Raw genomic sequence first — 14,795 nt, 5'->3', positions numbered from 1 at the left:
ATCTATCTATCTATCTATCTATCTATCTATCTAATCTGATTCCATTTACTCATACAGACACATCACTGAGTATAGACAGCATCACTAGATCTAACATTAGCCAGCCACACCTACTAGGAGCCAGCATGAAAAATCAGCATCCAAATTGCCAATCATACTCCCAGAAACCTCTGTAAATTATGACTGGGCATTTACAGGAGGCACAATATATTAACAGCCAATTGCATCTCTGTTAGAAGCTTCTGGGAACATTATTAGCTATTTTCACAACTTTTTTTGCAGCATTTGAAAATCCAGGGTATCATGTGCCTACCACAGGCCACATCTTGCCCCCCCCCCCTTGGCTATGGGCCAAATTTAAAGAGCATTATGTACTTCCCTTTATAGCTGCCTGGAGGTCTGCCATGTGGGCTGAGAACCAAACATTAGATCTAAACTGATATTTTTCTCCTGCTGAACTCCACATCTTTTTCTTTCCCCCCTGTGAAATGTAAAAAGAGGCCTTTTTTAAAAACCCTACTGTAATTTCTTATAGGTTTGCAAATGGTTAACAAAACTGGCCCAGCTGCTTGATGATACAGTAAGATATTGCTGTTAGAAAATACTGTCAGAAAGTCTAAATTCAGATGAGCTGCTTTCAGGAAAGTATGTGACTCTTTTTCTTCTTTCTTAAGCAAAAACTGCAGTCTGGCACCAGCAGCTTTTCAGGCTGCAAGACCTCTGTCCAGAAAACCCTCCCGCCCATGGCATCTCATCAATGTCAACCATTTTTCAGAGTGCCAGTGAAGCATGGCCGTTCCAGGAGGTCCTGGTCTTGGAAGAATACCAAGACAAGCAGGGTCAGCAACATGGAGAGCTTTCAACGTTAGACAAAATGCCCTGTAGGAGACTCTTTGTGCATCAAAGGAGAAAAGGCACAGTGTACTGGCAAAGCAGTTACTGTATATACTTGACTATAAATTGAGAAATTTAAGCCCTAAAATTGACCCTAAAATCCTGGGTTGACGTATATACTGGTCAATACACTAATACTGCTTAGAAAGTTCCTGAAACAAGCATCACATGACAATGCGCTCTTTGTACCTTGAGGCAGATGTGTGTGTGAGTGTGAGTGTAAAAGAGGTTCCCAATCTATTTTGTAAGCAGTCTTTTCCCATCAGAGAAACCCTCCATTTAATTCCACTTCTGTCCCTCCCCAATCTGATGTTAAAACCTCTCCTCCAACATCAGGGAAGTGGTGATAGGTGGTCAGGAGGAGGAGAAAGGGAAGTGGTGTTTTCCCCTTTACATCCTTTGTTATAGTCCCTTAAGTTTTACCCTCGACTTATCCATGCGTCATATCGAAATCCATGATTTTGATCCTGAAACCTTCCTTCGACATATATACACAAGTATATACTGTGAGTGTCTTATTTAACAACCAGTGCAAAAATGTCTTAACCATTCTTAATCCAGGAACTGGTGAGCTCTTGATTCACTTCACCCTTCCCAGCCACTGAAATGAATGCCACTTAATAATGTAGAATTGTAGAATGGGCACGCATATTTAAAAATAATTTTCTTTCTTCACCAGTGTAGGATCCCTTTGTTTCTCGACAAAGTGATTGCCTATTTTATTTCACTGAGGCACACTTAGACCAAGGCGGGTTATAAGCCGCCGCTTTGAGGCGGTCTGCCACTGTCGCCGTTTGCTCCGTGCGGGAGCCGCAGCAGCCACACCGTGTGGCTCCCGCACGGACCGAAAAAGAAGCTCCAAAATGGAGCTTCTTCTTGCGGCGCCTCTGTGACGTTGCGAGGCACCAGGGGCGCATTCACGACGTCACAGACACTGCAACACGTTCAGACACACAGCGTCCGATACGTAAAGATGGCGCCGGCCGTGTGGAACGGCCGGCACCATATTGTACGGACAGAGTCCGTACTAGAGCCAGGGGCGTCTAGAAGAGACGCCCCTTTTTTAAAATGGGACGTCCTGTGGACGTCCCAAGTGGCGGTTTGTAACCCGCCCAAATGTCTAGGAGATTGAAATATACAAATATTACATCAGTGCCATTTGCTGAACACTTTTCTCTCTCCTCTGCCCCCATCTCCATTCTGTTAAATCCCTCTTCAAAATCCACGTTTCTCACACTCCCTTTGGCTTATCTTCTTAAAGCTTATTCCCAAACATTCCAAAGGTTATGTATAAAAACACTCACCCACACTTCTCTTTCCCTACTGGGTATTTTCCCTTAATTTCCATTGGTTCCCTGTTTTCTATTTTAAATTGTAAGTTCCTTGGGAACAGGAACCTTCCCTTGTTATCCACTTCAGCTGATACACCAGCTGTGTCCTTTCCTGGAGCCAGGAGATCTGGAAACTGTAGTGCACGTGCTGGTAACCTCAAGACTTAACCTCCGTAATGCGCTCAACAAGGGGCTACCCTTGTGCGTACTCTGGAAACTTCAACTAGTTCCAAATATGCCAGCCAGATTGGTCACTGGGAAAGCCAGAGGTGACCACATAACACAAATCTCTGCACTGGTTGCCCATTAGTTTCCAGGCACAGTACAAGGTGTTGGTGTTGACATTTAAAGCCCTTCATGGCTTGGGTCCAGCCTACTCGCGGGATCGCCTTCTTCCACATGATTCACCCCGCACATTTAGGTCCTCTGGATAAAACCTACTGCAGCCAAAAAAAAGACTAGATTGCCTGCGGTCACCCAAAGGGCCTTTTCATCTGCCTCTCCCAAACTATGGAATGGTCTGCCGGAGGAGATCCGACACATTACCAAGTTAGATGGCTTCAAAAAAAGCCATCAAGATGGATTTATTCCAACAGGCCTTCCCTGAATAATGCACTCGGTCGCCCCCATTTTCTGACTACTCCTTACCGATTACCCCATGATACTCCATTTCTTCCTGTCTCTGATTGTTTTAATTAACTGTTTTAAGGATTTAATGTATATTTTATTATTATGTTGAATTATTATTTTATATGGGTAAGGGGGGAAGGAATAGCGAGTTTGATCTGTACTGTATGAATTTTACTGTAATTGTAAGCCACCTTGATCCTATGGGAGAGGTGGGATAAAAACAAAATTTTATTATTTATTTATTTATTTATTTATTTATTTATTTATTGTGACTAGCAATACTCTGCAGGACATTATGTTTACTGACAAGTGATAATGATGGAGATGCCCTCACGGATGATGACGACAATGACAATGATAATGGGCAGCAGGCAAATCCTTGTAAACTAGCTAGCACTTTATCATTGTTAAGATCCTCTCACCATTAAACAGTTTATATCTGTAGTGCAGATATGCCCTGTTAATCAGTGAAACAGGATTGGCTTTACCCAGTTTTGCCAATGACATTGAAAAGTTAAAGGTATTCATCTCTCAGAAGTGTGCCTAGAACAGCAATTTCAAACAGTGTGGCTGTATCACATTTTCTTTTTCTTCTGGTGATTCCTGTGGCTGTATGTGTACAGACCTCTCCATCAATCACAGTAAGTTTATTGAGAGGGTGAGAGGATGGATGTGTATGCCAGCATCTCTTACATGTCTGTCTTGTGAAGACCCCTAGGAAATCCTTCAGGGATGGAAGCAAAAGGAGAGTCAGATATTTTCTTTCTCACTTACTTACACTTATAAAAGTGAAGTATAAAGACAGAGAGTGGGAATAATGTAAAAAATAAAAATAAAAATAAAAACCCTCTCTCCACTGAACACTTGGACAGTGAATAGTATTTTCTGGATTAGATGGAGATTAAGAGGCTACTTGCCATCACTTCTGTCAAAAGCTCTCTTAACTCCCACATTTCCATAGAAACAAGGCTTGATAGCAGCAGCTCACAAAGTACAGCTATGCTTTTTCATAGTAACATTCTGTAAAGCACAAGACAAAAACTAGAAAGGCTGCATTGCAAGAGGGATATATCACTGAAATATGAAATACCCCTCTTTCAACAGCTGTAGTGTGGCTGGCGGAGGATCTCTCAGAGACAAGGGCAGTGGCACCATAGCTAAAACTTGTTAATATTTTGCAGAAGGAGACAACGGTAGACCACACTTGAAAGCTCATACCCTGAAAACCTTATGAGGAGACAATCCAAACTAAAACAAGAGACAGTGCCAGAAGATGACACTCTCAACTTGGAAGGCACTCAATGAGCTACTGGGTTACAGCAGAAGGCAAGTATGAGTAGCATGGTAGCTAATTATGCATTTGAACTCAAGTTGAAAGGACATTAAGCTCTTGACATGCTCAGAGGTGAAAGGAAAGTCTGAAGCCACACAACATATGTTATAGGAACATGGAATGTGAGAAACATGAGTCAGGGGAAGTAAGGCATTGTAAAACAAGAAATGCAGTGTATAAACATTGTAATACTTGGGGTGAGTAAGCTAAAGTGACAAGAAGGGGATATTTTGAGTCAGATAATTGCATAGTGTTTTACTCAGGAAAGGAAAATATAAGAAATGAGATAACATTTATAGTGACAAGACATATAACAAAAGCAGTCAAAGTACAGTGTGCCCGTGCTATAGGCGGCTCCCCATATGCGGCTTCCAGCTTACACGGAAGCCGCACAGCGGGGGAGTGAATGTTGTGCACGCTCATGGCGCATATACTCTCTTGCGACGTGAACACAAGCCCCATACAATCAAATGGGACTCGATCTTATGCGTTTTTTGGCTTATGTGAGGGGAGTCCGGAATGGATCCCCCACATAAGCCAAGGGTCCACTGTAGAATCAAAGATTGTAGGAAAATTTGGGTTGGGAAAATTTGAAATAGGAGAGCAACTGACTGAATTTTGCAAGACCAACATTTTCTTCACTGCAAAGACATTCTTCAGAAGAGACTGAATACATGGACATCACATGATAGCTAATATAGAAATCAAATAGACCTTGTCACTGAAAGCAGAAGATGGAGAAGCTCCATCTTCTCTGCAAAAACAAGATCAGGTACAGATTGTGGCACAGACCATGAACTACTGATAACAAAAGTTAGAATAAAGCTAAACAAAGAACACTAAACCTGAAGAACATAAATAAAAAGATAATGGAAACAATACACAGAAAAACTATATAGAAAAAAAAGATAATAGATTCATTCAAGGACAAAGTATTTGAGATAAACCTACAATTTCAGCAAGTGAAGTGGAAGCTGCACTCAGGGCACTTGGGAGAAATAAATCACCAGGATGACACACCAATAGAGCTGCTTCAGGCTACAGAGACAAAATCTAATCTAGTTGTAACTAAATTTTATCAACAACTATGGAAAACATATGAATGGCCCACAGACTGGAAACACTCAATATACATCCCAGTTCTCGAGAAATGGGACAGTAGGGTTTGCAGCAACCACCAGACCACTGCATTAATCTCCCACACAAGCAGAATCATGTTCAAAGTTCTGCAACAACAATTTTCTAAAAATACAATAACTTAATTGTATATATAGTAAAACATTAGTTGTAGAACTGTAAACATGACTTTGCTACATGTGGGACGAGAAATCTCAGATTTCCAAACTTTGCAAGTTCAGGAAAGAAAGAGACACTAGGGATAACACAGCAAACATGTTGGATAATGGAACACAGCAAAGAATTTTAAAACAAAATCAGACTGCATATTATAGATTAAAGCAAAGCCTATGATTGTGTAAATAATGAAAAACTTTGGATAGCTTTTTTAAAAATTGGGTATACCAATTTGAGTGTCCTACTTGTACTTGGCATAAGAGGTTACCATCAGGAGAGAATATGGGTAAAATGGAATGGTTTCCAACTGGCTAGGGGGATCAGGCAAGGGTTCATTTTATCACCCTATGTGTTTCATTTGTATGTTCAATATATGATATGCAAAGCTGGATTCAAATGGGCCATCTGGAGATCACAGAACTGCCCCCAGCAGTGATCTGGCTGGGCAGCAGGCAGCTAGCCAAGGAGAGGCAAACAAGGCAGAGGGAGGGAGGGTGGGGCAGCCCAATGATGCCAGCCCCTCATGCTTTTTCGGGCATACATAGAGTTGGAAGAAACCTCAAGAGCTATCGTCCAATCCCCTGCCATGTAGGAACATACAATCAAAGCACTTGCAATAGATGGCCATCCAGCCTCTGTTTAAAAAACCTTCAAATCACAAATTACCAAATTCACGAATCCCAAGTCCATGAATTCTCTTTTTACAATTTATGTTATATACAGAAGCTTTGATAAGTAAAAGAACTATGTATCTTGCTTGAGAAGTGCCTCTGCTACTTTAATTTTTGTATCCCTACCCTGGTCATTCACAGCATTGTTCCAGAAGTGATTATTGGTGGAAACGAAGAGCCAGCTTTCCACAGCAGTTGTGCAATCAATGATTGCCAATGTGCTGACAGAAAGCTTTCCCAGAACTCTGCAGAAGCTGTCACAATGCCCTTGACACTTTCTCAGCTTTCCAAGTGTACTCACCTGTCCAGATATTTTATTTTATTTATGGGATTTATAGCTGGCCTTTCTCCCAAAATAGGATTCATCTCATAGACAGACAGACAGACAGACAGATATAAAATAACTGTGTATTATAAGGCACATTAGTGATTCATTTTAAGTATGGAAAATTAGAACATTAGAGCCTTGCTGAATAAAATCAAAGGCTTCTCTCATACAGCACTGGAGCAAACCAGATGCATAGGGATGCCACAACTGAAGCATGAGGACAATAGTACCAATCTATTATAAATAAATAATAAGGATTATTTTTAGCAGGATAATTTCTCAACATAACAACAGCTTCTTATAGGCATTTTAAATTATTGCAAGATAAGCTATAATCGACATTCACAATGAACTGAACAAACTATCTGAAACTTAAATTCTCACCAGTTGTCTCTATGTAGCATTCCTTCTAATCAGAAAAGAACACTTAAAACCATTCTGCTACCAATATTAAAGGTAAAGGTAGGTGATAAATGGGAGTCTTACAATTTGTTCACTGTTAGTATGTTTATTGTGTGTTACTATGAGTTTATTAATGTATAAGTATTATACATTATATTTAATTATACATTATATAATATTATACATGTATAATGTATTACATATATTAAATTATATTATAATATTATGTGTTATTATTAAGGTATAAGTAGTAATTGGATGGTTTTTTCCCCTTTTCTGCATTGGTGGGTATTTAACTTTTGTTTTAATAATAAAGCTTCATTAAAAATATTAAATAGTTTAAAAGAACTGGGAGGATGAATGGTATTATCATGTTAGTCTTACTGAAATGTTGTTGTAATTCTCCATAGGTGAAAGGTTGGCTAAGCATTTGTTCAGCTGCTGCAGCATTTCCAAGTCTATCTATTAACCCTTTAAAGTTATGAGTTTAAAAACATTAATAAATCACTAAATGTAGGTGGGTGTTTTAAAAGCCAGGGTTAGATGTAAAAGTTGCTATTCTACACAGCAGGTGTGAAAATCCCATGCTTGCTTTTGCACAAAAGTGAGGATTAAATTCTGATATCATGCTTGCAGCTTTATTTTACTCTATTAAATGTATACAAGTGCATTTGTTTAAATGGGCACCTGTTATTTGTATGTATGCAGCTTGTTTAAACCAAACTCTGTCCAAACAGATCAGATGGTTTAGGTATTTCCTCTGCAATTATGTAATAAACAATGCATACACTGACAGATAATAATCTCCAACTGCTTGTGAACTATCAAGAAGAAATAACTAAAAGTTAATGTTTAGACTGGGAGCATATATACTCATAAGCAATGGGAAGACAAGTATCAGTGCAGCCAATGCTCATCAGTCCTCTTTGAAACAGACACATATATATCTCCAGTGGTTGCCCATCAGCTTCCAGACACTGTTCAGTGTGGTAGCTATGTTTTTAAAAGAGACAAGTAGTCTAGATTCCATATTTTTTACAGAGAGTACATCTACTCATACCTATTTTTTTTCATCAGGGCTTGGGGTCCACAGGGAAGATGCAGGATGTTGGACAGATTGAAGGAAGTCAGATATATCAGACTGAATTCAGTAAGTCTGAGGCAAATTGATAAATTAGGTCAAGGGAGGGCAAATCAGTTCACTTTGTCAAATTACAGCAGGTTTTGATGAACAGTAGCCAAGGCCCTGGATAGCTCCCAATACATGTTGCTAATTGACCTGCTGAAAGCCATGGTACCCTTACAAAATATTCTGCTATGGAGCTGCAAATGGTGACAACACTGCAAATGTTGCAGCACCTGCTCAAAACCTTTTTGTTTACCCAGGCATTACAATGATGTGATTTTGTACTTTTTAAAATAGCATTTGCTGCCTTCTTGTGATGGTGATGTATTTTCAGTGGTTTTATTGTTATTGGGTATTTTTAAAATTGTATTTGCACACTGCCCATGTAGCCGCAAGGATGAACAGTTTCTTTTGAAGGTTGAAATGGATAATAAATAAAAATGTTTTACCAAAAGACTCTATGAAAAAGCTGTCAGGGCTTGATTGTCATGTGACTCTGTACACACACACACACACACACACACACACACAGCAGTGGCAACTACAGGGAAGACATTTTGCAAGTCTGAGGAAGATGAGAGACCCATGTTTTCACAATGGGAGGTCAAAGAAGGGCATCATCTGTGCTTCATCTCAATCAGAAGCCTCCTTGGAGCAATGCTGGGATTCAGATAAACAGACAACAACATATTCCCTGATATCCTAGGGCAGGGATGGAAATCATGAAACCTTCCAGATATTGATGAGTACAACTCCCAGCTTTCCTCATACTGGCTAGGGCTGCTGGAACCTGCAGTCCAACACCATTTGGAGGGCCACATGATTCCAATCCCTCTCCCAAGGAAATGAATTTTAGTAACAGGGAAAAGGCTTCCCCAATAATTCAGGGGTGGTTAACTGTAGCCCTCCAGTTGTTTGACTGCAATGATCCCTCACCACTGAAATTTCTGGCTAGAGCTCTTTGGAGACAAAATGTGCTTGGATGGCCATGAGTGGCAAGTGAATAGTTTTTCCCAAGCTGACATTCAGACAGAGAAATGAATACATGACAAATACTGGATCAGATTTAGATTTAGGAATGAAAACGTAGGCCAAAAGACCCATGTCCTTCTCCACAGCCTAGCATTGTGTAGCCCCCCTTTGAGTTTATAGGCTTCTGATGAATGGGTTATGCCTACATAAGTTCTTATGATTTCAGTGGGTCCATTCCATGTAGGGCTGAGGAGCCAATCAATTGTGTTATCTGGGGGGGACTCACCATAGCAAGATTAATCACTGCTCAGAAGCAGTTTTTAGGTAGTTAAACTATGTAACAATCAATTTGGTGTGCTTTTGTTTCTTTGTTTCCATTCCGCTTTTCCATCTCCTCCTTTAAATTCTGACCCCTGCATTAGGTTGCATAAATGCTGATCCATTAATAAGGTTGCATTGAATGGATTAAATCAGTATAGGCAACTATGCTGCACCAACATTTTTGGTTTGCAGTTCGCATAATTCCGCCCCAAGAACTATGTTGAGAAGGGGCTGGGATGGGGTGATAAGAGTTTTTTGCAGGCTCCAGCTGCCCATCTTTGGGTTACATGGATCCAATCTATAATCCGTCCTATGGCGGGCAAACTGAAGCCCTCTAGATACTGGACTGTTCACCACTGGCTGTGCCAGTTAAGGCTGACAGGGCTTGCACTTTGGTCAGTGTTCCCCTATCAGAAAGTAAAAGGTCAGCAGAAGAATAGCTAGTCAAGAGTGCTCCAAACATCTCCAACTCTTGTTGGATAATAACACAGGTAACACTCCAAGAAGCCATTGTCACCACAAAAGGAAGTATGAGAATGACCACTTAATTACTGCTGCTAGAGTTCCTTCAGGCAGCAATATCCAACTTTCTGGGGGAGGAAGGGCCATCAGAAGGAGGGCTTTCCTGGTTTAATCCTTGGTGATTGGCCACTCATAGAGAGTGACTGGCCACTCTCCAGCACGTCACTCTTGGCCTGCTAGAGAGTGACATTGTGCTCACCATGGCAAGCAGATTCATCAAAGCCTGTCCTGAAAATCCTATGTAAATAGGACAAAACTGTGCAGTTGATTCTCAGATTTTTATCTAGGAACCTGTTGCACAATTTTAGCTTGTGCCAAGAGAATTAAGCCTGATTCATATAGAAGATTCTTGTATGGACAGTCAAGGTTGAGAGAGGCAGGGCTGATATCCATTTCAGTGAATAGACTGGGTCAAACCAAGACAGTGCCTCATTTGTTTATAATGCTAAAGTAGTATTTTAAGCATATAGAAAAGCATAACTCCATCTTTAAACTCTAGTTGTCTTCCATTCCTGCCTCAAATGCAGGAGTAAAGGCATCAGTTCTCTAAAACAACAAGTAGCAAGCACATAAGATAAGCCTATTTTGATCAAGGTATAAAGACAGGCTTCAGAGTACTTTAACAGACATGCCTTTTGCAGACAATTATTTAAAATCAATTGTATGCAGCATACTGAAAACAGCTACTTTCTTATTAACCACAACTACCAAGTTGTAGTATTCTCAAAACTGAACTTAAACAGCATAGCCAACATTGTGTCATTCCAAAGGAACTTACATAACAAGAGGCAACTTACTACAGTATCACCTTCAGCTCCATATAAAGATACAGAGTTTAAAACTAATGAGAATATAAAGCCACCAAATTTACTCAGCATGTGTATTGTTAATTTTGTGGATTTTTCTGAAATGAATAACTAAAAATATATTTTAAAAATACATAGCTCAGGAACAGATACAAAACTCAAAATAGCAACAGCCAAAATAAATTTCCAAGAAAAGTAATGGCCTTAAATGGCTCATGTTTTGTAAACATGCTATTCTACAGAGAACCGCAAATTTAAATTCAGGGATTGGATTGCATTAAGTAATCCATATCTCACCGCTTCAGTTATTTCAGCATCCTTCGTGAGAAGCAGCAAGGGAATCCTCTGACTTATGTACAGTTTTCACAATTCTTTCTCTCAGAGCAAAGGGATAATTTAACTTTCCCAAGCTAGTGCCCTCTAGAATGCTAGCGTACAATTCCATCAACCTCAAGCAAAATGGCCACTGCTATTGTAGTCCAACATAGTTGTGGAAGGCAGGCTTGGGAAGGCTGAAGTAAAAGAAAAGAATGCCAGCCCAGGGGCACCTTAATGCTTACCTGTATTCCGGTCTGGTAAAATACAGCAATGCTTCTGCAGAATGCCAGGCAAAACCTGTAACAGCAAGGACAAAACAGAATATATGCTGTTACTATAGGAGAGTAAAAATATATGCATAATTTACAGCAATTCAAGAGTATTCTGACATGCAATTATTTCTTATTTCATTGGCTGTTTATCCTAATTAATCTATCAGATAACCTCACTTGATAATAGCCACTGAAAACACTGTTGTTGTTGTTGTTGTTGTTTTCCAGTCAGGAGCAGTAATAGGCCAGTTGGATATAATGTTTTATTTATAATATATGTGATTAATAAATGTTTCTACTGTTCAAATATCAAATGTTCTCAGGTTCATAATCATATAAAAATATTTGTCAAGAAAAACAATAATAAAAGACAATAAACAATCAAATTCCAATATTAAAATGTCAAAACATTAAGAATACTAGGCCTGGAATAAAACTAATAATATTTTTTTAAAAAAATATGTTAAACATTTAAATATCTGCCAGAAGAGGAAGGTCTAAACCTGAAGCCTAAACTTAATATAATAAGGGTGACAGCCAGCTCTCTTTAGAGAAAGTATTCTTCAAATAAGAAACTACTATGAAGAAGGCTCTTAACTGTCCATTATACATTGTAGAAGCCAGCATACAAAGAAAATCTTCCAAGGATGCCCTTAATAACCAGGGAGGATAGAAAATTGAGGAGAAGGTGCTCCTTTAGATAGATTGGTCCTAAGCCATATATCCTATTGGCCGACGGCAATTCACATTAACGATTCAACTACTCATGTGTTTTGAACCATTAGATTTTCATATAAAGCATAAATCCACATGTAGTGAGCCCTTTTGAGTTATAAAAGAAATTGCTGGAATTTCAAATAGGCATCCCTTTGTAGCTAAGTACAAAGTGCTTTTTCGGGATGGGGTAGGTGGGTGGGAGGGAATCGAATCATGAAAACCTTTCCTGTTCCTTCAGCAGATATGACAGTCAACCAGCCACTCAACATGTAACATCAAATCCGCAAATGCCAGGGAAAAAATACTAGCTGTTCATGAGTAATGGCATGACGCACACCTTTACAAGTTAAGGTTGCTTTTTTTGTATGATTCTCTTCCCCTATCACAAGATGATTCCCCCAGTAAAGAATGACAGCAAATGGGTGATATCATTCAGCAAACAACCTGTCTTTCCAGCCCCCACTCAGATAAATTTGGCTAGTTCCTGACAGCTACATGATGGTTGGCACCCACTTCTAGAGGATCAGAGTTTATGCAAATACCTCAAAGCAAGTAGGGACTAAGAGCAACAAACTGCAATACCAGTTTTGTTTTGTTACAGCCATGTCAACAAGAAGTTCACATGTATAATATGAAAAAGGGGCTCCATTAAAATAACTACAAATCTCTAGCTGCTTTCTTTTTAGTAGGGTAACATACAGATGAGGAGGAAATGCTGTTGAATTTTATATGTGTATTATTAAATTCACATCTCTAGAAGGGTGGCTACAGATGTCTGTTGAGCCAAAAACAGCAAATAGCCTTGTGACAGATCCAAACACTAAGAAATTTATGAAGGCAACAGTGTTTTTATGACTCTAATTCAAAGATATAGCCTTGTTAGTCTGTAGAATCAGTATGAGGAGAGATCTTGTAGCACCTTTGACACTAAGAAAGAAGTTGGCAGCATGAGCTTTCATAGACTGAAGTCTACTTACTGAAATGCATCTGCATCTACAAAAGCTCATGCTGCCAACTTTTTTCTTTCGGTTAGTCTCAAAGGTGCTTCAAGAACTCTTTACACATTTATGGACTCTAGTCCACTTGTTTACTCCATGCAACTCATGATGTGAATTCTAGTATGCAAAAAAATGATACCATAAGACCCTTGGTTGATTTATATACAAAACAGTACCTGGATTTTTTGAGGAAGAGTCAAAACAGATGTTACGGTGTAATGTTAAATGTGTGCATTTATTTGAGCATGGCTCCTGACAGCTACATGATGGCTGAGACCCACCTCTAGAGGACCAAAGGAGCATTGGACTACATCTATGGAGACCAGGGTTTGAATCCCTACTGAGCCAAGGCAATTCACATTCTTTGAGGCTTAAATGTAAACCCCCTCTGAACAAATATCAGCAAGAAAACCTAGCCTTAGGATCATCATAAGTTGGAAATGACTTGACGGCACACAACAACAATAAGAACAACAACAACAACAACTTTCAGTTTTCCCTTTTGTGCGTTGCCTTGCATCCCTCCAGGGAGAAAGGTAGTGTATAAATGAAATAAATAAATATAAATAAATAAATGTAAGTAATGATTGCCAGCCACGAGGGTCTCCTGACATGGAATTGGCTACAACATGGTTCAAACAAGAATCCACCAGCCCAGCATGCAACTCAAAGCCATTAGTCCTGTGCTATTACACTGCTGTCAACAGAAACTTCAGTCTTACAACTAACAACTTCAACTAACAACCTTTTACCAGGTCAGACCATGAATCCATTTAGTCCAGTACCATAAACTCCGAAAGATAGTGGTTCTTTAGGGTTCCAGGCAGGATTCTTTCCTATCATACCTAGTGATTTCCCATCCAAATCCTCACCAGGCTTAACCACTTCTGAAACCTGGTGAGATCAGATATGTTTCCATGAAATGATAGGGGGGGAATCTTCATCAAAATCATGGCAAAGGGGAAGGAGGTTTTTTTAAATTCCCTTCATGCTACAGCTTTAGTCCTACTTTCTCCATCCTACAGCTTCTATTTGTAATAAAGGAGGAAACATACATCTCAAAATGCACTCATACATTTTGCATCGCAGCTGAGTCCAGAAAAATTGAGTATACTCCTAAGCATTATTTTGCAAAGGTGAAAAAATGTGAAAATGTAAGCAATAGAATCTTGTTCTTGTTCTCTCCAAGTTGTTCCCAAGACTCTCCTACAATCCTATCTCACTACTGGGAAACTTTGTGACAATCCCACAATCAACTAAGTTATAAAGTACATTGTGTTCTGTGCTTTATAACTACTTAGAGAGCCATGCATTGTTTCTACACGATTTATGCTGAAAGTACACAACAGATACAGAGCTTATAAGTCTTAACAGAAAAGAGGAAGATGAGAGCCAGCCTTACCATTGACATACTCTCCAACTGTCCCTGTTTGTCAAGGGCAGTCTCAATTAATCCATTTGTCGTTTCACTTTCTCAGTTGCTTTTAAAATGTCTCAGGCTTTTTTCTCCCTTTTCCCCGTTTCATCATTGGTTTCTGCCAACTGAATTCAATGTACAAAAGTAATTTGCATACAATTAACTCAAGAAGGAGAGGAGGGAAAGAATCTTGCCCTTCTCAATGGGCTGAGACAGAAGCAAACTGCTGCAGTTTTTCCTAAATGTGTGTGTGTTGTGTGAAGTTGAAGGCTTTCATGGCCAGCATGCACAGTTTTTTGTGGGTTTTTTTGGACAATGTGGCTGTGTTCTGGAATAAATTCTTCCAGATCATGGCCACATAGACTGAAAAACCCCACAAAAACTATGTGTGTGTGTTCTTCCTCATTAATAATTTTTGCCGTCTTGATCACACTCCAGTGTTTA

The 14,795-nt window shown here is 39.5% G+C and overlaps 1 protein-coding gene across 3 annotated transcripts in view; it reads right to left on the bottom strand.

Annotated features, from left to right (window-relative positions):
• Nucleotides 1-14,795, bottom strand: part of DLGAP2 (DLG associated protein 2) — a 546,854-nt gene that overhangs the window by 438,540 nt on the left and 93,519 nt on the right. For all 3 annotated transcript variants that reach the window (XM_089531068.1, XM_089531067.1, XM_089531069.1), the window contains one exon: nt 11,190-11,244. In XM_089531068.1, coding sequence (XP_089387194.1) covers nt 11,190-11,244 — 55 coding nt within the window. The remainder of the gene's footprint in view (nt 1-11,189; nt 11,245-14,795) is intronic.

Source organism: Sceloporus occidentalis, unplaced genomic scaffold, assembly GCF_023333645.1.
Source record: "Sceloporus occidentalis isolate IW3139 unplaced genomic scaffold, rSceOcc1.0.p SCAF_6, whole genome shotgun sequence".
NCBI classification, from domain to species: Eukaryota; Metazoa; Chordata; class Lepidosauria; order Squamata; family Phrynosomatidae; genus Sceloporus; species Sceloporus occidentalis.
Note: the sequence above shows the minus strand (reverse complement) of the source record. Positions and strands in the feature narration are given on the sequence as shown.